This window comes from Aquarana catesbeiana, unplaced genomic scaffold (genome assembly GCF_042186555.1).
Source record: "Aquarana catesbeiana isolate 2022-GZ unplaced genomic scaffold, ASM4218655v1 unanchor233, whole genome shotgun sequence".
In the NCBI taxonomy this organism is placed as follows: Eukaryota; Metazoa; Chordata; class Amphibia; order Anura; family Ranidae; genus Aquarana; species Aquarana catesbeiana.
The window spans coordinates 2630180-2652564 of NW_027362661.1; the positions used below are offsets into that span (position 1 = coordinate 2630180).

Below are 22385 nucleotides of genomic sequence, written 5' to 3' on the forward strand. Positions count from 1 at the left end.
GAAGTGTCTGGCGCCCAATGACTTTTATCATCTTTGTACCCACTATGCCTTACAACCCACTAAATACAGGAGGATGTCAGCTATATATGGCCCTGGAGGTTCTCATTAGACCAAAGGAGGCCTGGGACCTTACTACACTCTTTACACTCCTTCCCCTCCCCATCCTCTCTAGGCTCCCTCCCCTCCCTATCCTCATGGCTCTTTCCCCTCTTCCTCTCTAGGCTCCTTCCTCTTCTCTTTCTTTCTTGGCTCCTTCCCCTCCCGATCCTTACTAGGTTTCCTTTTATCCCCCAATCTTCTCTAGGCTCTCCCTCCCCATCCTCTCAAGGCTCCCTCCCCATTCTCTCTCTGCTCGTTCCCATCCCCATCCTTTGTAGACTCAATCCCCTTCCCATTCTCTCTAGTCCCCTACTATCATCCTCTTTAGGCTCCCTCCCCTCCCCATCCTCTCTCTCTGCTCCTTCCCCTCCCTGTCCTCTTTAGGCCCCTTCCCCTCCCCATCCTCTTTAGGCTCCTTCCCCTCCCCATTCTCTCTCTGCTACTTCCCTCCCCATTCTCCTTAGGCTCCTTGCCTCCCCATCTTCTCTCTGCTTCTTCCCTCCTTATCCTCTCTAGGCTCCTTCCCCTCCCCATGCTCTTTAGGCTCCTTCCCCTCACCATGCTCTTTAGTCTCCTTACCCTCCCCATATTCTCTTGGCTCCTTCTCTCCCATCTCCTCTAGGCTCCTTCTTATCTCCATCCTCTTGGCTACTTGCCCTCCTCCTCTCAAGGCTCCGTCCCCTCCCCTTTCTTTCTAGGCTCCTTCCCCTCCCCATCCTCTCTAGAATCCCTCTCCTCACCATCCTCTGTAGACTCCTTACCCTCCTCATCCTCTCTAGACTCCTTCCCCTCCCATTCTCTCTAGTCTCCTTCTACTCCCATCATATTTAGGCTCCCTCCCCATCCTCTCTGCTCCTTCCCCTTCCCATCCCCTCCAGGCTTTTTCCCTCCCGATCCTCTCTAGGCTTCTTCCCTTCCCATCCTCTCTCTCTCCTTCCCCTTCCCATCCCCCTATGCTCCGTCCCCTTCCCATCCTCTCTAGGTCCTTCCCCTCCCAAACTTCTCTAGGCTCCTTCCCCTCCCCACCCTTTCTAGTCTCCTACTCCCATCCTCTTTAAGCTCCCTCCCCTCCCCATCCTCTATCTCTGCTCCTTCCCCTCCCCATCCTTCTACTCCCATTCTCTTTAGGCTCCTTCCCCTCCACATCCTCTCTACACTCCTTCCCCTCCCCATCCTCTCTAGGCTTCTGCACATCCCTAGCCTCTTTAGGCTCCTTCTCCTCCCCAATCTCCCTAAGATCCTTCCCCCACCCTCTCTAGGTTCCTTCCAATCCCCATCCTCTCTAGGCTCCTTACCCTACCTATCCTCTCTAGGCTCCTTCTCCTCATTCTCCTTCCCCCATCCTCTCTAGGCTTCTCCCCCATCCTCTCTAGTCTCCTTCCCCTCCCCATACTCTTTAGGCTCTTTCCCTCCCCATCCTCTCAAGGCTCAATCCCCTCCCCATCCTCTCAAGGTCCCCTTCCCCTCCCCATCCGCTCTAGGCTCCCTCCCCTCCCTATCCTCATGGCTCTTTCCCCTCTTCCTCTCTAGGCTCCTTCCTCTTCTCTTTCTTTCTTGGCTCCTTCCCCTCCCGATCCTTACTAGGTTTCCTTTTATCCCCCAATCTTCTCTAGGCTCTCCCTCCCCATCCTCTCAAGGCTCCCTCCCCTCCCCATTCTCTCTTCTCGTTCCCATCCCCATCCTTTGTAGACTCAATCCCCTTCCCATTCTCTCTAGTCCCCTACTATCATCCTCTTTAGGCTCCCTCCCCTCCCCATCCTCTCTCTCTGCTCCTTCCCCTCCCTGTCCTCTTTAGGCCCCTTCCCCTCCCCATCCTCTTTAGGCTCCTTCCCCTCCCCATTCTCTCTCTGCTACTTCCCTCCCCATTCTCCTTAGGCTCCTTGCCTCCCTATCTTCTCTCTGCTTCTTCCCTCCTTATCCTCTCTAGGCTCCTTCCCCTCCCCATGCTCTTTAGGCTCCTTCCCCTCACCATGCTCTTTAGTCTCCTTACCCTCCCCATATTCTCTTGGCTCCTTCTCTCCCATCTCCTCTAGGCTCCTTCTTATCTCCATCCTCTTGGCTACTTGCCCTCCTCCTCTCAAGGCTTCGTCCCCTCCCCTTTCTTTCTAGGCTCCTTCCCCTCCCCATCCTCTCTAGAATCCCTCTCCTCACCATCCTCTGTAGACTCCTTACCCTCCTCATCCTCTCTAGACTCCTTCCCCTCCCATTCTCTCTAGTCTCCTTCTACTCCCATCATATTTAGGCTCCCTCCCCATCCTCTCTGCTCCTTCCCCTTCCCATCCCCTCCAGGCTTTTTCCCTCCCGATCCTCTCTAGGCTTCTTCCCTTCCCATCCTCTCTCTCTCTTTCCTCTTCCCATCCCCCTATGCTCCTTCCCCTCCCAAACTTCTCTAGGCTCCTTCCCCTCCCCACCCTTTCTAGTCTCCTACTCCCATCCTCTTTAAGCTCCCTCCCCTCCCCATCCTCTATCTCTGCTCCTTCCCCTCCCCATCCTTCTACTCCCATTCTCTTTAGGCTCCTTCCCCTCCACATCCTCTCTACACTCCTTCCCCTCCCCATCCTCTCTAGGCTTCTGCACATCCCTAGCCTCTTTAGGCTCCTTCTCCTCCCCAATCTCCCTAAGATCCTTCCCCCACCCTCTCTAGGTTCCTTCCAATCCCCATCCTCTCTAGGCTCCTTACCCTACCTATCCTCTCTAGGCTCCTTCTCCTCATTCTCCTTCCCCCATCCTCTCTAGGCTTCTCCCCCATCCTCTCTAGTCTCCTTCCCCTCCCCATACTCTTTAGGCTCTTTCCCTCCCCATCCTCTCAAGGCTCAATCCCCTCCCCATCCTCTCAAGGTCCCCTTCCCCTCCCCATCCTCTCTAGGCTCCCTCCCCTCCCTATCCTCATGGCTCTTTCCCCTCTTCCTCTCTAGGCTCCTTCCTCTTCTCTTTCTTTCTTGGCTCCTTCCCCTCCCGATCCTTACTAGGTTTCCTTTTATCCCCCAATCTTCTCTAGGCTCTCCCTCCCCATCCTCTCAAGGCTCCCTCCCCTCCCCATTCTCTCTCTGCTCGTTCCCATCCCCATCCTTTGTAGACTCAATCCCCTTTCCATTCTCTCTAGTCCCCTACTATCATCCTCTTTAGGCTCCCTCCCCTCCCCATCCTCTCTCTCTGCTCCTTCCCCTCCCTGTCCTCTTTAGGCCCCTTCCCCTCCCCATCCTCTTTAGGCTCCTTCCCCTCCCCATTCTCTCTCTGCTACTTCCCTCCCCATTCTCCTTAGGCTCCTTGCCTCCCCATCTTCTCTCTGCTTCTTCCCTCCTTATCCTCTCTAGGCTCCTTCCCCTCCCCATGCTCTTTAGGCTCCTTCCCCTCACCATGCTCTTTAGTCTCCTTACCCTCCCCATATTCTCTTGGCTCCTTCTCTCCCATCTCCTCTAGGCTCCTTCTTATCTCCATCCTCTTGGCTACTTGCCCTCCTCCTCTCAAGGCTTCGTCCCCTCCCCTTTCTTTCTAGGCTCCTTCCCCTCCCCATCCTCTCTAGAATCCCTCTCCTCACCATCCTCTGTAGACTCCTTACCCTCCTCATCCTCTCTAGACTCCTTCCCCTCCCATTCTCTCTAGTCTCCTTCTACTCCCATCATATTTAGGCTCCCTCCCCATCCTCTCTGCTCCTTCCCCTTCCCATCCCCTCCAGGCTTTTACCCTCCCGATCCTCTCTAGGCTTCTTCCCTTCCCATCCTCTCTCTCTCTTTCCCCTTCCCATCCCCCTATGCTCCTTCCCCTCCCAAACTTCTCTAGGCTCCTTCCCCTCCCCACCCTTTCTAGTCTCCTACTCCCATCCTCTTTAAGCTCCCTCCCCTCCCCATCCTCTATCTCTGCTCCTTCCCCTCCCCATCCTTCTACTCCCATTCTCTTTAGGCTCCTTCCCCTCCACATCCTCTCTACACTCCTTCCCCTCCCCATCCTCTCTAGGCTTCTGCACATCCCTAGCCTCTTTAGGCTCCTTCTCCTCCCCAATCTCCCTAAGATCCTTCCCCCACCCTCTCTAGGTTCCTTCCAATCCCCATCCTCTCTAGGCTCCTTACCCTACCTATCCTCTCTAGGCTCCTTCTCCTCATTCTCCTTCCCCCATCCTCTCTAGGCTTCTCCCCCATCCTCTCTAGTCTCCTTCCCCTCCCCATACTCTTTAGGCTCTTTCCCTCCCCATCCTCTCAAGGTCCCCTTCCCTCCCCATCCTCTCTAGGCTCCCTCCCCATCCTCTCTAGGCTCCCTCCCCTCCCCATCCTCTCTCTGCTCCTTCCCATCCCCTTCCTCTCTAGACTCCTTCCCCTCCCCAGTCTCCTAATTCCATCCCCTTACTCTCTAGGCTCCCTCCCCATCCTCTCTCTCTCTGCTCCTTCCCCTCCCAATCCTCCCTGCTCCTTCTTCTCCCTATTGTCTCTGCTTTTTCTCTCCCCATCCCCTATAGGCCCCTTCACCTTCCCATCCGCTCTAGGCTCCTTCTCTCCCATCCTCTCTAGGCTCCTTCTCATCCCCTTCTGCTCTAGACTCCTTCCCCTCCACATCCTCTCTAGGATCCTTCCCCTCACTATCCTCTCTAGACTCCTTTCCTTCCCCATTCTCTCTAGGCTCCTACGCATCCCCTTCCACTCTAGACTCCTTCCCCTCACTATCCTCTCTAGACTCCTTTCCTTCCCCATTCTCTCTAGGCTCCTACGCATCCCCTTCCACTCTAGACTCCTTCCCCTCACTATCCTCTCTAGACTCCTTTCCTTCCCCATTCTCTCTAGGCTCCTACGCATCCCCTTCCACTCTAGACTCCTTCCCCTCCATATCCTCTCTAGGATCCTTGCCCTACCCATCCTCTCTAGACTCCTTTCCCTCCCCATTCTCTCTAGGCTCCTTCTCATCCCCATCCTCTCTAGGCTCCTCCCCCTCCCAATTCTCTCTAGGCTCCTTCTCCTCCTCTCTAGGCTCCTCCCCCTCCCAATTCTCTCTGTCGACTCCTTCTCCTCCCCATCCTCTCTAGGCTCCTTCCCCTTCCCATTCTCTCTATGTTCCTTCTCCTTTCCATCTTTTCTAGGCTCCTTTCCTCCCCATCCTTTCTAGGCTCCTCCCCCTCCCCATTTGCGCTAGGCTGCTTCTCCTCCCCAGCCTCTCTAGGCTCCTTCTCCTTCCCATCCTCTCTAGACTCCTTCTCCTCCCCATCCTCTCTAGGCTCCTTCCCCTCCCTATTCTCTCTAGGCTCCTTCTCATCCCCTTCCGCTCTAGACTCCTTCCCCTCCACATCATCTCTAGAATCCTTCCCCTCCCCATCCTCTCTAGACTCCTTTCCCTCCCCATTCTCTCTAGGCTCCTTTGCATCCCCATCCTCTCTAGACTTTTTCCCCTCCCCATTGTCTCTAGGATCCTTCCCCTCCCCATTCTCTCTAGGCTCCTTCTCCTCCCCATCCTCTCTAGGCTCCTCCCCCTCCCAATTCTCTCTAGGCTCCTTCCCATCCTCTCTAGGCTCCTCCCCCTCCCCATTCTCTTTCTCGGCTCCTTCTCCTCCCCATTCTCTCTAGGCTCCTTCTCCTTTCCATCTTTTCTAGGCTCCTTTCCACCCAATCCTCTCTAGGCTCCTCCCCCTCCCCATTTGCTCTAGGCTGCTTCTCCTCCCCAGCCTCTCTAGGCTCCTTCTCCTCCCTATCCTCTCTAGGCTCCTTCTCCTCCCCATCCTCTCTAGGCTCCTCCCCCCATTCTCTCTAGGCTCCTTCTCCTCTCCATCCTCTCTAGGCTCCTTCTCCTCCCCATTCTTTCTAGGCTCCCCCCATTCTCTCTAGGCTCCTTTCCCTTCCCATCCTTTCTAGGCTCCTTCCCTTCCCCATTCTCTCTGGACTCCTTCCCATTCTCTCTCAGCTTCTTCTCCTCCCATTCTCTCTAGGCTCCTTCTCATACCCATTGTGACAGACTCACCCGGGACAGAGGCTTTTGGAGGGGACTGAATGCTAGCCTCTTGCATATCGACTATGGGCTCTGGCATTTGAGGAGCTACAAGCATTTAGGAAGATATTTTGTTATGTAATGCAAAAGGACATTATTAAGGAGGCCATGATGGTCTCTGCCAGCTTGGGACTCAGGGGACAGATGTATGTGAAAGGAATGCTGATTAATGAGATCTGGAAAGCCCGGGTCTTTCACCCAATAGTTTATTGTGCTCATTAACACATCTTTATCTCCTAGCAAACTATTGGGGGATGTGTTTCTAATTATGTGTATTGTAAGTTGAGTGAGGAGACGGCAAGTCTACCCTGAAAGGTCATAGCTCTGAGTCACCAAGTCTGGGTAAATGTTTAGAAACTAGCTCATGTTAATTAGGTTTCTGGTTATAGTTTGAATTGTCAGCCTGCTATATATATTTGTGTGCCATCTCAAATAAATCAGCTCAGTCCATGTTCAGCAACCAAACGAGTATTGTCCTGGTTGTGGTTGTTAGAGGTTGGAATATCTGATATCTATATTCAGACTGGGAGGAAGCGATATATGACGAAAGCACTCAAGCGGAGTGTGGGACGTTTTGTTACACCCATCCTCTCTAGGCTCCTCCCCCTCCCCATTCTATCTTGGCTCCTTTCCCTCTTCATCCTCTCTAGGCTCCATCTCTTCATCCTCTCTAGGCTCCATCTCTTCATTCCTACACTTCCCCTTTAAATTATGAAATTAACTTAATGATATGTCTCTTGCAGAACCACTCCCACTATAAATGAATGCCTCACCCCTAATTAAAGTACATTCTCTGCCTTCAATGGCTTTCTGGATGCACAGCAAAAAAGGTGTCCTCCCTGTCCCTGGAAATGTTTCTGAAATGTTGGTAACTAGGGATGAGCTTCAAGTTCAAGTCAACTGTAAGTTCATCAGGTTTTATGGGGCGTTCCTGTCAAATTTGAGCGCCCTATAATGCACTGCAAGACTGCAGTGCATTGCTGCATGATGATTGGCCAAAGCATAGCATGCTTTGGCCAATCACAGCGCGCTCCTCTGGGAGAGCCATAATTGGCCAATCATGGCTCAGGGGGACTAAATCCACGCTTCACACTATATAAGGCTGCTTACACAGTGCCGTATAGTGTGTTATAGTAGACGGACATAGAGAGATTGAGCTAGATTAGGCAGGCAGGTTAGTTAGTGGCAGTGTATTTGATATATATACTGTATATATACAGTCAGACTAGTGTGTGTGTGTGTGTATATATACGGTGTATATATATATATATATATATTAGGGCTGTTACTGATTAAAATTTTCGTGTTCGATTAATCGACTAATTTTGATTAATTATAACGCACATACAGAACTACTTTTAGCTGATCTCCTTGCATTGCAACTCTACATTAGTCAGTTTGCACAATCCATGACTTAACTTCACAGTTCACACAAATACGTTTTAAATTCAAACTGTAGCAAGCGCCGCCGTCATGGCAACAGCAGAAGCCGATCCACACGGCAAAAATATCACAGCTTATCAGCCTCTAAGGGCAACAATGTTAAAAAAGGAGGTTATCGAATTTGCCTACACTTAGCTCACTGAATGATCCCAGTTAACCACATCCATATTTACCATCACTGTCCAGGCTGTCCGGTGATGTCACGGACATCGACATCACCAGACTCCTCCCCCCTTCCCTTCGTTAGCAGACGGAGGCACTTGGGGAAGGGGGGAGGAGTCCGGTGACATCGATGTCCGCGACGTCACCGGATCTCCGACGGAACTCCCTGAAGATCAGGAGGCCGGCGGAGAGGTGAGTACCGATCAAAAGAATTTTGATCGATCATAAAAATTAATCGAGGAATTAATCTTTAATTTCCCCAGCCCTAATATATATATATATATATATATATATATATATATATATATATATATATATATATATATATATACTCTGCATTCAGCCTATATATACAGTGTAAACTCTATATTTAGTCAGTACAGGCAGTGCATTTGAGATATATTTATATATATATATATATATATATATATATTTTTTTTTTTTTCACCTAAGGTCATTCCGATTCTCCACTGCCATGTGATAGGCAATGTTTTGGCCTCGTTGGACAGGGCGGTCAGCAGTAAGGTTCATATTACCGCTGACTCATGGTCCAGCAGGCATGGGCATGGACGTTACCTTTCCTTCACGACGCACTGGGTAACTCTGCTGGCAGCTGGGAAAGATGCAGGACAGGGTTCAGTGTTGGAGCTTGTTCCGCCACCACACCTCCAAAAAGCTAGTGGTGATTCTGCCACAACATCTGTATGCTCCCCTCCCTCCTCTTTTTCTTCCTCTATGGCCTCTTCTGCAGAAATGTCCTCTGAACCAGCAGTGCTCCCTAAATGCTCAAGGGGCTACGCAAGCAGTCATACAAAAAGATGTCATGCAGTGCTTGAGTTGGTCTGCCTAGGGGACAGGAGCCACACTGGGGCAGAGATTCTGTCAGCTCTGCAGGGGCAGGCCCAGAGGTGGTTGACACCACATCAGCCAGGAATGGTTGTATGCGACAATGGCACCAACTTTCTCTCTGCCCTCCAACAGGGACACTTGACCCATGTTTGGCACACATCCTGAATTTGGTGGTGCAGCATTTCTTGACCAGGTATCCAGGCTTACAAGATCTCCTGAGGAAGGCCAGAAAAGTCTGTGGTCATTTCCGCCATTCATACAATGCCAGTGCTCGGCTGGCTGACATTCAAAGGGAATGCAACCTGCCCATCAACTGCCTCATTTGTGACATGCCCACCATGTGGAACTCAATGTTGGCAATGCTGCAGTGCCTGCACACACAGCAGAAGGTCATCAATAAGTACCTGTGCTAATATGGCACCAGTACAGGGTCAGGGGAGCTTGGTTTCTTTTCACCATGCCAATGGCTACTGATTAAGGATGCATGCACTGTCCTGTCACCATTTGAAGAGGCCACAAGAATGGTGAGCAGTAGGGATGAGCCGAACACCCCCCTGTTCGGTTCGCGCCAGAACATGCGAACAGGCAAAAAAATTAGTTCGAACACGCGAACACCGTTAAAGTCTATGGGACTCGAACATAAATAATCAAAAGTGTTAATTTTAAAGGCTTATATGCAAGTTATTGTCATAAAAAGTGTTTGGGGACCTGGGTCCTGCCCCAGGGGAGATGGATCAATGCAAAAAAAGTTTTAAAAATGGCCATTTTTTCAGGAGCAGTGATTTTAATAATGCTTACAGTGAAACAATAAAAGTGTAATATTCCTTTAAATTTCGTACCTGGGGGGTGTCTATAGTATGTCTTTAAAGGGGCGCATGTTTCCCGTGTTTAGAACAGTCTGAACGCAAAATGACATTGCGGCTATTAATAAATTGTTGGTCCGACAATACACATAAAAGTTAATTGATAAAAACGGCATGGGATTTCCCCACAGGGGAACCCCGAACCAAAATTTAAAAAAAAAATGGCGTGGGGGTCCCCCTAAATTCCATACCAGGCCCTTCAGGTCTGGTATGGATATTAAGGTAACCCGTGCCAAAATTGAAAAAAAATGGCGTGGGGGTCCCCCTCAAAATCCATACCAGACCTGAAGGGTCTGGTCTGGGGGGCGGAGTCACCCGTTACCTAACTGGGTGACCCCGCCCCTCTGACATCACGGGGAAACCCATAGGGAAGTCCCCGTGCGTCAGAGGGGGCAGGGTCACCAGGTGGCCCCGCCCTCCGTTATTTAGGAAGTGTCAGAAGAAGAGAAGCGTTACACAGCGGGAGCCTCCCATGGATGTGGAGCCAAGAACGAAGCGTAGAAGACGCCGCTGAGGAAGATGCCAGACGAGAACACCGGAGTATGAAGCAGAGGATCGGAGGAAGAACCAGAGGAAGAAGAAGATGAAAAAAGAAACCAAAGGAAGAAGGAAGGAAGAAGACCCGAAGAAGATGGAAAGAAGAAGACTTTAAATAAAGGAATTGTCAAAAACTGTCTCTTGTAATTTTTAACATTTTTGACACTTTTTTTGTGAAATGGTAGGGGTACTGTTGTACCCCATTACCATTTCACATGGGGGGGGCCGGGATCCGGGGGTCCCCTTGTTAAAGGGGGCTTCCAGATTCCGATAAGCCCCCTGACCGCAGACCTCCACAACCACCGGCCAAGGGTTGTGGGGATGAGGCCCTTGTCCTCATCAATATGGGGACAAGGTGCTTTGGGGGGCCGCTACCCCAAAGCACCCTCCCAATGTTGAGGGCATGTGGCCTGGTACAGTTCAGGAGGGAGGGGGGTGCTCTCTCGTCCCCCCCTCTTCTCCTGTGGCCTGCCAGGTTGCGTGCTCAGATAAGGGTCTGGTATTAATTTTTGGGGGGACCCCACGCCATTTTTAAAAAATTTTGGAGCAGGGTTCCCCTTAAAATCCATACCAGACCTGAAGGGTCTGGTATGGATTTTGAGGGGGACCCCCACGCCATTTTTTTAAAATTTTGGCACGGGGTTCCCCTTAATATCCATACCAGACCTGAAGGGCCTGGTATGGAATTTAGGGGGACCCCCCCACGCCTTTTTTTTTTTCAATTTTGGTTCGAGGTTCCCCTGTAGGGTAAATCCCATGCCATTTTTATCAATGAACTTTTATGTGTATTGTCGGACCGATAATTCATTATAGCCTCGAGCAGTTTTAAATGACTTTTTTGCCTTTGAAATGTCATTTTGCTGTCAGACTGTTCTAAACACAGGAAACATGCGCCCCTTTACGGGCATACTATAGACACCCCCCAGGTATGAAATTTAAAGGAATATTACACTTTTATTGTTTCACTTTAAGCATTATTAAAATCACTGCTTCCGAAAAAAGGGACATTTTTAAAACTTTTTTTTGCATTGATACATGTCCCCTGGGGCAGGACCCAGGTCCCCAAACACTTTTTATGACAATACCATACATATAAGCCTTTAAAATTAGCACTTTTGATTTCTCCCATAGACTTTTAAAGGGTGTTCCGCGGCTTTCGAATTTGCCGCGAACAGCCGATGTTCAAGTCGAACATGAGTTTGACTCGAACTCGAAGCTCATCCCTAGTAAACAGCAACAATGCATGCATCAGTGACACTGTCCCTCTAGTCTTCCTGTTGGAGCACACGCTTCCTGGAATCATGGACAGTGCACTTGAGGCAGAGGAGGACTTCCTTTCCTCTCAAGGCCCCCTTTATCCAGATAGCATTCCTGCGGGTCCGCCAAACACACAGGAAGAACAGGAGGAGGAGGAGGAGAATTGTGCTAGTATGGATGTCGAGGATAATATCCAGCAGTCTTCAAGGGATGGTTTTTAGTCCCCAGAAACCCAAGGAGTTGTACGTGGCTGGGAGGAGGTAGTTATGGATAATGTGATCCTTGATGACCTGGAGGACTCAGAATCGAATGCCTCTGCAAATTTATGCTGCATGGCCTCCTTGATTCTGCAAAGTCTGCAAAAGGACCCTAGTATTTGTGGTATTAAGGAGAGGGATAATTACTGGCTGGCAACCCTTCTTGATCCACATTACAAGGGTAAGGTTTCAGAACTCATCCTGCCTTCACAGAGGATGAAACATCTTCAGGAGGCCTTGAAGAAAAGTTTCCAGACCCTGGGAGGTTACCATTTCCTGGTGCTGGGCAATGTGTTTCTGAGGCTTCGCTCGATCAGAGGAAGAGCAGTGGAGAAGGTGGCCAGCTGACCGATGCTTTTAAACAATTTTTCAGTTCTCAGCACCAAGGTCTGATAGGTTCCAGCAACCATAGCCAGCATCTGCATTATATGCTGCAGCAATATCTAGGGGCAAGAGCAGACTTGGAGACCTTTCCAACAGAGCATCCACTGGGTTACTGCTCTTATTAGTGACCAATGGGAGAAGGATTCCCTTATATCAGTGTAGCACTAACTCACGGTGAAGCTGCTGGTTTAAGTGGGTCTGTTACCTTCACTTTGCTTCCCTCAGTTTCACTGGCACCGGGTCTAGGGGTTCCATTGAGTTTACTGCTGGACGACACACGCACCAACACTGGAGTACGTTTCCAATGCTTTATTAAACAGTCAAACTTTAGGAAGTAGCAGGAAAGAGACGGAAAAGGAAACCTTCAGGAGAAACTCAAGTATCTTCTTACAAAATCTTAGTGACAAATGTCCCGGTAGAATTCAGATAATTATGTGGAATGCGTTCCCCTCATGGGACGCACTCTTTTGCTCATCTGGATAGGCCTCTCTCACCGGTCTAGCAGCCAGTACGCAGCACGAATCTAAAGTCTCTGCCACAGACTTACTTGGGGGGGTAAATCTGCACAATCCTCTGCCACAGGATGTATCAAATCTTCTGCAGTAAACAGTCAGTCACAGTGCCTGAACCTTTAGGCCAAACCGGCGACACTATGCTGTATAATTACTTCTTTTGGATACGTCCTGCAACCGAGTCACCAGGCCCCTCTATAGACCAGCACGCCGCGTGATCTCTCCAAGACGGGTCCTCCCCTGGGATCTCCTCGGTTGTCCAGCTTCGTCACACAGGACCGACAGCTCAGGACCATTCCTCGGCCGCGGTGGTAGGCCCCAGACAAGCCTCTGGACCCACCCCTGCGTCACAGCATCGTGGGCCTCCCGATCGGAGGACCATGAGGTAGCTCCTTAACGCATACCTGTCAGCCAGGAGGGCCAGCAGGTGGCTGTAAAACGACCCTAGAACATGGCGTCTCTCCCACAAATACCCTCTTCCCAGAATGCAACTCGGAGGACCACCTCCACCGAGCTTGTCTCCGAGACAGAGGAGCATCTATACACTTCGACACGTTGCCCTTCCAACACTTACTAATGGTAACAGCGACACCCACCGGTCAGCACGGAAGTACACACAACGTTAGCCAAGCTGGAACAGAGGCGAACTTTTAACCTTCCTAACACACAATTTACTAAATTTACCTAATCTGCGGTAGATTGTAAATCTACCAGCGCTACATCAGTGATCAGTGAAAGAAGGACATGTTTACATTATCATTCTGAGAGAACCCCTAGAATTCTTTGGAGGAACCCTGGTTGATAAATGATAAAGGCTGGACTAGGCAGTAATATATTCCTATCCCCCTTGGTGGGAGTGGAGATGACCCCATCTATAAGTATATACTGTACATAAACACACAGCACAAGGCCGTGTTCACACTTCGAGATGTTTCTCAGGACTGCAGTTCCTCTGAGCTCCACTTCTATCCAGACAGGAGATCTCTACAAAGACAGACAGGAAGTGATGTCAGGTACACACAGGAAGTTCCGGGTGAGAGGTGAGTCTGGAGGAAGTAGAGAGAAGACATTGCTGGAAGGGGCAGTAGAGGAGGTAATAAGATCTTATTTTCTATTTACACCCAGTAACCCCCCGTCATGTCCGTCCTCTTCCTCCATAGTCACTGTGATGTCTTTTATCTCCAGCAGATGATGATACACACATATATAGTGTGGAAAACTAGATTAACCCCTTCAGGGTCAGAACATTTCCCCACTTACTTCCATTTTGGAGATGTATCACCTTTCCCACCAATCACCTTCTCACCTCATCAGTCTATATCAGGGGTCTCCAAACTTTCTAAACAAAGGGCCAGTTCAGACTTTAGGGGGGCCAGTTGGAGTAGAAAATGTCCAGTAGAAGTAAACAATGCCCCATCGTTGGTGTCAGTAGGAGGAACTGTGCCCCATCACTGATGTCGGTGGGAGGAATAGTGTCCCATTGTTGGTGTCAGTGGAAGGAACTGTGCCCCATCGTTCATATCAATGAAATGAATAGTGCCCCATTGTTGATATGAATAGAAGGAATGATGCCCTATCGTTGGTATCAGTGGGATAAATAGTACTCCATTGTTAGTGTCAGTAGATGTAATAGTGCCCCAAGGGCCAGATAAAGGCAAGCAAAGGGCTGCATACAGTACCCGGGCCACAGTTTGGAGACCGCAGGCGTATACTAAATGGATTATACCACTTTTATTTGTAGGGGGAGTGGCAGTGTATGGCATTGGAAGATATCACATCCAGGTACATGTGAATGGTCAAGTTGGTGACAAGATACATAGTGGGTCCAACCAAAAAAGTGCAGTGAGACTTATCTAGTAATAGAAGATCCATCCATGGATGAGTGGTGAGTGTACATCCATGTGGGGTCATTGTGTTTATCTGTTACTAATGGCACCAGCACCTGTTCACCTACCTCTTGTTTTTCAAGCAACTAATATTTGAATGGGACTTTTTGATACATTGGACATTGGTTATATTTTCTGGTGTCATTCATTTCTCTATTTTTTACATTTTTACACGTGACAAACTGTTTAATAATCTTGATTTTCATTTTTGGCAGCACTGTCTATATACACATTTACTGGAGATCATATGACCATCACATTGCCTCCACCTCCCTTCCTGAGTGAATAGAGAAATACAAAGAAGATTCTAGAAGTCACCAGAGAGATCATGGAGGAGAGGTGAGCGGTGCTGGGAATTCTGGGACATTATCCAGTAACAGACAAGGGATGTGTCTGGATGGTGACTGTATCATTGTGTGTGTCAGGTTCCTATAAGGTGTCAGGATGTCACTGTCTATTTCTCCATGGAGGAGTGGGAGTATTTAGAAGGACACAAGGATCTCTACAAGGACGTCATAATGGACAATCAGCCGCCCCTCACATCACCGGGTAAGAGGAGACTTTATTGTAAAGGAGAGAGCAGTACGGAGGCTCCACTTAGATCCCCCATCATCTGATAAACACATAGAAACAATGTATTCAGTCAGTGTGTGTGTTTCCTACAGATGGATCCAGTAATGAGAACCCACCAGAGAGATGCCCCCGTCCTCTGTATTCCCGGGATTCCACACAGGAAGGTCACACCATCCCTCACCATCATCAGGTAGATGAGGAACAATCACTGATAGTATCATTAGGATCTGTACATTATCTGCATTGCTACATTTGATGTATTTTTTTTTATATCTTTCAGAGTGAAAATCTCGGGGATTATATTATTGTTGTTAAAGAAGAGTATAAAGAGGAGGATGAGGAGTATGGAGTGATGGGGGAGTTTTCAGAAGGACACAAGGATTTGATGGAGCCACCTAATACCAGGAACCCACCAGAGAGATGTCCCAGTCCTCTGTATTCCTGGGATTCCACACAGGAAGATCACACCATCCCTCACTGTTATAAGGTCGGTGGGAAAGAGCATCTAGAACATGGACTCGTGAAGATGATGTGTGGATTCTGAGCTTATATTTTACCAATGAAATTTTATTTATTTTTCTTGGATTAGGGTGAAGATCTGATAGATATAAAAGTTGAGGTTAAAGCAGAAGAAGAAGAAGAAGAAGAAGAAGAAGAAGAAGAAGAGATGTATGTGAGAGATGATCAGCAGGAGGATGGAATAACGGGGACATTTAAAGAGGAGGACACTCCTACAGAGATCAGTACAGGTGGGTCATTAACAATAAATACATTCCTCCACCCATACTGCTCACTGATTGGTCCAGAGTAGGGCGGGGACTGGGTGATATCAGCCTGTAATCCCCTGTCCACTTTCCTAAACTGTGTTCCCCGTCCTGTATTCCTATATTTCTCTCGGATAATTTTCTATCTCTGTTCTATAGACACAATTTATGTATCTAGACTGGATTTATGGAGATTCTGGGGTTCAGCTGGCAGCAAAATGTTGATTGTCATCATAGACATTACTAGACCTAGGCACCTGAGACATGTATCTTGGGCCTCCTTCCCTATACATGAGTCTAGTAAGATCTCAGAACAATTCTCCCAGAGTTACTTGCTCTGTTATCTGCTGGCTGTGCCGGGTGGAGGGATATATCTGTATAGTCTCAGACCCAAGTCACTGAGTGCAGTCTCAGGAGATGGGAGGCAGCGGTGTGGGATCTCTGCAACTTGTCTCATGTAAACATTTAAGCTTCCACTGATTGCTGAATACCAATATTATGAGTCCTGACCCTTACACTATATAATTTATATTGTACATCACATACTCCTGACCCCTGCACTATATACTCTATTGTACATTACATCATTCTGATACTATATAGTTCTATCTGCTGTATCATATACAATATGTTGTACATTACATAGTCCTGACTTTTGCTCCCTCCCCTCTACCCACTGCTATATATACACACATAATACAGAGCCTTGAAAAAGTATGCATACCCCTTGAAATTTCCCACATTTTGTCATGTTACAACCAAAAACGTAAATATATTTTATTGGGATTGTATGTGATAGACCAACAAAAAGTGGCATATAATTGTGAAGTGGAAGGAAAATCATAAATGATACAAATATATATGTGTGTGTGTGTGTGTGTGTGTGTGTGTGTGTGTGCGTGCGCGTGTGTGTGTGTGAAAAGTGTGGGGTGCATTTGTATTCAGCCCCCCTGAGTCAATACTTTGTAGAACCACATTTCACTGCAATTACAGCTGCAAGTCTTTTTGGGGTTGTCTCTACCAGCTTTGCACATCTAGAGAGGGACATTTTTGCCCATTCTTCTTTTCAAAATAGCTCAAGCTCTGTCCGATTGGATGGAGAGAGTCTGTGAACAGTAATTTTCAAGTCTTGCCACAGATTCTCAATAGGATTTAGGTTTGGACTGTGACTGGGCCATTCTAACACATAAATATGCTTTGATCCAAACCATTCCATTGTAGCTCTGGCTGTATGTTTAGGGTCATTGTTTCTGGAAGGTGAACCTCCGCCCCAGTCTCAAGTCTTTTGCAGACTAACAGGTTTTCTTCTAAGATTGCCCTGTATTTGGCTCCATCCATCTTTCCATCATCTTTGACCAGCTTCCCTATCCCTGCTGAAAAAAAGCATCCCCACAACATGATGCTGCCACCGCCATGTTTCACGGTGGGGATGGTGTGTTCAGGGTGATGTGCAGTGTTAGTTTTCCGCCACACATAGCGTTTTGCTTTAAGGCCAAAAAGTTCAATTCTGGTCTCATCTGACCAGAGCACCTTCTTCCACATGTTTGCTGTGTACCCCACATGGCTTCTCACAAACTGAAAAGTAGACTTCTTATGACTTTCTTTCAACAATGGCTTTCTTCTTGCCACTCTTCCATAAAGGCCAGATTTGTGGAGAACACGACTAATAGTTGTCCTGTGGACAGATTCTCCCACCTGAGCTGTGGATCTCTGCAGCTCCTCCAGAATTACCATGGACTTCTTGGCTGCTTCTCTGATGAATGCTCTCCTTGCCCGGCCTGTCAGTTTAGGTGGACGGCCATGTCTTGGTAGGTTTGCAGTTGTGCCATACTCTTTCCATTTTCCGATGGTGGATTGAACAGAGCTCCATGAGATGTTCAAAGCTTGGGAATTTTTTTATAACCTAACCCTGCTTTATACTTCTCCACAACAGGCCTTTGTGATGCGGTTTGTTCACTAAGGTTCTCTAACAAACCTCTGAGGGCTTCACAGAACAGCTGTATTTATACTGAGATTAAATGACACACAGGTGGACTCTATTTACCAATTAGGTGACTTCTGAAGGCAATTGGTTCCACTAGATTGTAGTTAGGGGTATCAGAGTAAAGGGGGCTGAATACAAATGCCCCCCACACTTTTCACAAATTTATCTGTAAAAAAAATTGGAAAACCATTTACCATTTTCCTTCCACTTCATAATTATGTGCCACTTTGTGTTGGTCTATCACATAAAATCCCAATAAAATATATTTATGTTTTTGGTTGTAACATGACAAAATGTGGACAATTTCAACGGGTATGAATACTTTTTCAAGGCGCTGTATGTATTATCTTTTGTTACACCTGTTTCCTACCAGCTGTATGTTTTATATCTGATGATCTGATTGGAGCACAGACTTTTTCATGTTGATAATAATGTGATAACATCCTCAAACTTTGGAACCTTAAACAGAAAGTGATAATGAGTGAGGAGTCAATAACCCAATGATGGTGGTCTTCAGGATTAGTCCAGTCTTCATCTTGGTTGTTCTTCCCCATCCTCACTCTCTGACCTCTGGTGGGGCTCAGCCCCGCTGTTATTCATGACTAAATCATGGACTAAATAAGGAAGTGCAGGACTTCTTGTGTTGGGAAGATGGCAATGAGTGATAGAGGGGGTGGGGACACTCGTTCTACAATCCCCTCATCACTGTCACTCCTATAATAGACAGTTCTCGTTGTTTCCTCACTCTCTGACTAAGGTCCATGAATAAAGAAATGAACTGGTAGGAGATCAGAGGACCCATTTACTAGTTACCTTGAGGGTGGAATTGTAAGATCCTCAGAGACAAAGCTGCCTGATGTGGGAGGAGTCCTGGTTTAGGGGAACCAATATGCTCATGTCTAGTAATAATCTTTTTATGTCTATTTTAGTAGATGGACGGGAGATGAGGAAAACCTCAGAGGATTGTCTCACTTTGTCTCCAGACTGTAAAGTAGAAGATGAGGACATCACACAGTATAGTCCAGGAGAAAACCCGACTACCTCAAATGTCCATCCGGCACCACACAGTGTAGATGGACCATCGTATTCCTCTTATCCTGAGGAACCTCAGACTGTGAGGGATGGTGCCGTCATTCCAACAGACAAGAAACTTTCCTGTACTGAGTGCGGGAAGTGTTTCCATTCTAAATCAAGTCTTATTGTGCATAAAAGATCTCACACAGGGGAGAAACCGTATTTCTGTCCCGAGTGCGGGAAATCTTTTTCAGATAAATCCAATCTATACACACATCAGAGATTTCACACGGGGGAGAAGCCGTATTCCTGTCCTGTGTGTGGAAAATGTTTTCTAACAAAATCGGGTCTTGTCAAACATCAGAGATCTCACACGGGGGAGAAGCCGTATTCCTGTCCTGAGTGTGGGAAATGTTTTGCAGATAAATCCAATCTACACAAACATCAGAGATCTCACACAGGGGAGAAGCCATATTCCTGTCCTGAGTGCAGGAAATGTTTTTCACAGAAGTCCAGTCTTTACACACATCAGAGATCTCACACAGGGGAGAAGCCGTATTGCTGTCCTGAGTGTGGGAAATGTTTTTCACTGAAATCCAGTCTTTACACCCATCAGCGACTGCACACGGGGGAGAAGCCGTATTTCTGTTCAAAGTGTGGGAAATGTTTTTCACAGATGTCCAGTCTTTACACACATCAGAAATCTCACACAGGTGAGAAACCGTATTCCTGTTCTGAGTGCGGGAAATGTTTTTCACGGATGCCCGATCTTTACAGACATCAGAGATCTCATACGGGGGAGAAACCCCTTTGCTGTCCTGAGTGAGAGAATTGTTCCTCACTGAAGTCCTGTCTTCCTGTACATCAGGGATCCCACACAATCCTCGAGGTGTATTAGTGACTTGAGTGCAGGAAATCTCTTTTATATTAATTATTGCTGGACAGCACACCCTGATATACACCTCATATATACTCCATGTCTGCATGGGGTTTGGTCCAGTATTTTTAAATGGATTTCCATATTTATGACCATCTGGTGGCAGCTCTCAGAATTAATGGCCAGGTCTCTGGGGCCTTTCCAGTGTCAAGGGGCACCAGGTAGGGATGCCCCTTCTCCCTGGGGCTGTTTGCACTCCTGATGGAGCCATTGGCAATAGCCCTATGCTCTTCCCCTCACATTCAGGGAATTCAGATAGGCAGTCTTACTGAAACCACAGCCTTATATTCAGATGACATAGTCCTTTTTTAGGGGACACAGGTCCATCACTGCAAGCAGCATTGACGGCAATGCTACAGCAGCTGTGGAGGGAGGGAGGTTTGGCAGTTCCAAACTTTTTTACGTACTTCCTGGCAGGTCAATTGTTTTTTGTGTATTGCTGGTTAACTACCCCTTTTGATGACGCCGCCGTGTCCCAAAAAGCGGCTTGCTTGGGATCCTATGAAGCTTTGACACATTTACTATACAGGGGTTCCAGATCTCCCCATGATCTCACTAGTTCTATGCGTTTTGTTTTAAAGGCATGGGGTGTGGTCTCTGGCAGTACATCGGAAAATCCCTCTAAGTTTCCCCCCATTTACCGCTGTGGAAGAATCCCAAACTTGCCCCATTTTTACTCATACCCTGATCCAATAGTCTGGGCAAAATAGGGTGTCAAGACCTTGCAGCATATTGTAGTCAATGGCTCCCTGAGGTCCTTTAATGATTTAATGGTGCTTTATCGCCTACCCAACACCCACTTCTTCAGGTTTTTACAACTATGTCACTCCTTTCAGCCCCAATTTTGCACTGGTCACATAACCCTAGAAGCTAGCAACATTGAGTTATTGCTGAGGGTTGATTCAGTAGTCAATCCACTGTCCACTATTTACAGAGACCACTTTCCAGAAGCTGCTTTGTTGCAACAACCCTGTAGAATGGTTTGGCTTTGGAATGGTTTGAAACATTGGCTCCAGGATTTGATCAGGAGAAGTGGGAACACGTCTGGGAGGCCCCAATCACTAGATTAGTCTCCGCCAGAGACGCCTTAATACACTTTACATTTTTGCATAGGGTATATTTTACACCAGCTAGACCAGCCAAGCTGTTTAGCAATCAGTCCTCCCTTTGTTGGTTCTGTTCCACACCCGCTGTAGATTTCCTTCATGCCTTTTGGGATTGTCCAGCCATTGGTCCCTTTTACAGGCATGGAAATCATTGGTAAATAAAGCGGTCCCTCTGTATAAAGCTACATATTGGAGTAGGGGGGCTTTTACTAAGTTTGACAAAGTGTGGGGTGGGTGGCTCTCCTCTGTTGATACTGTTTCCGATTGATGAATATGTGAACCCAAGTTCATTGCTGTAGACTCATATATTCCCCCTTTTCTGGAGGGTTGATATCATCTCTAATTGTTTTGTCATGCAAAATTACTGTATGTTCCTTAATGTGATAGGGGGGGTATGAATGTTGATATAACAGTGTACATTTGTTGTGTGGGGTGCCCGTACTTCACTGGTCACCGGTCTCTCACCTTAGAGGTGACCTCACTTCGTCATACGTTGATGAGGCTACTTTTGTACTGTTTGGTACTGTTCTTTTTGTGTTTTGTTTTCTTAATTTTATTTTTAATTTTTCTGTTTAATGACAGCTTTGGTAATTGTTATGCAATGTTAAATTTCAATAAAATTAATTAAAAAAAATCTCCAAAGACATGGATGAAGTGTTGTGCGGTTTTGGCTTTTCATTGGCTGAGTACATTTTGGGGTGTAAAGAAGTAAGTAGAGCCTTCAGAATGTCTGTCTTGTCTGTGTGACATTTACTGATAATGATATAGCGAGTTACAGAGCTAGAAGCTGTGAGATCCGACATACACTATATTACCCTTTTCAGCTATAACAGCTTCAACTCTTCTGGGAAAGCTGTCCACAAGGTTTAGGAGTGTCATGAAAAATGAGCATATCCTCAATTAAATAGATAATAATACCATTCAAAAATCAGTGCCATCATCCCGGTTAGACAGACTTGAGGAAATATAGGGGTGGAGGCAGTTGCTGCCGCCTATCCGCGCGTACACACCTACGAATTGGAAGTTGGGACTATCTCGGCACTTGTTAGTGACTCGCAATTGAAAGGAAATATATATAAAAAAGTTTAAGCTTTAATAATGACAAAATACATACTTATATATCTATGCGCTGTTCCTCCCTCTGGTGTTCACATGTCCCTGTTAGCTTAGGGGGGCCTGTCTTTCTTTACCTCCTGGCCATCTCCTCCTAATGGTTTTTTTCTCTGCCTTTCTCCTCTATCCACCCCTTTTTGTCCGCTGACCTTCAGAAGTTTGATTTCATATCCCTTTTTATATTACAGACTTGGTTGTTACTTGGGGGTCCTACTCATTGTACCTGGTCTAGCTTTACTGCATCCCTAAACCTGATTGTTCATCTGTCGTTTTTGGGACCACTTTTAATTTCTTACCAATACTATACATGATACCCTGATACAGGCAGCCCATGCATTACTACTGATTAGCCAATTACTTGGTGAGTGTTCATTTCTCTATTTACTTGTTCTAATGTTGCATGTTTTTGACCACCGGATGTCTTGGGTGATTTTGGGGTATTCTTTCCTTTCTTTTCCTCCCTCCCCCCTCCGTCTCCCTCCTCCCCCCCTCCTCCTTCTTGCTTTCCTTTTCTCTCCCCCCTCCTTGCCCACCCCTCCCTTCCCCTTCTAGCCGTATCCCGCTCCCTTCTTTTCCTTTCCTTCCCTCCCCCTTCCTGCCCCATTCCCCCCTATTTCCTTTACCCCCCCCTCTGCCCCCTTCTTTCTCCTACCCTTCTTCCCCCTCCTTCCCCCCCCCCCT

General features: G+C 47.5%; 1 protein-coding gene across 1 annotated transcript in view; it reads left to right on the top strand.

Moving 5' to 3' along the window:
* Positions 1-22385, top strand: part of LOC141121828 (uncharacterized) — a 95291-nt gene that overhangs the window by 14985 nt on the left and 57921 nt on the right. Inside the window, 5 exon segments of the mRNA XM_073611543.1 lie at positions 14645-14762; positions 14879-14976; positions 15067-15273; positions 15376-15535; positions 18464-19271. Of these exon segments, the coding sequence (XP_073467644.1) occupies positions 14645-14762; positions 14879-14976; positions 15067-15273; positions 15376-15535; positions 18464-19271 (1391 nt within the window).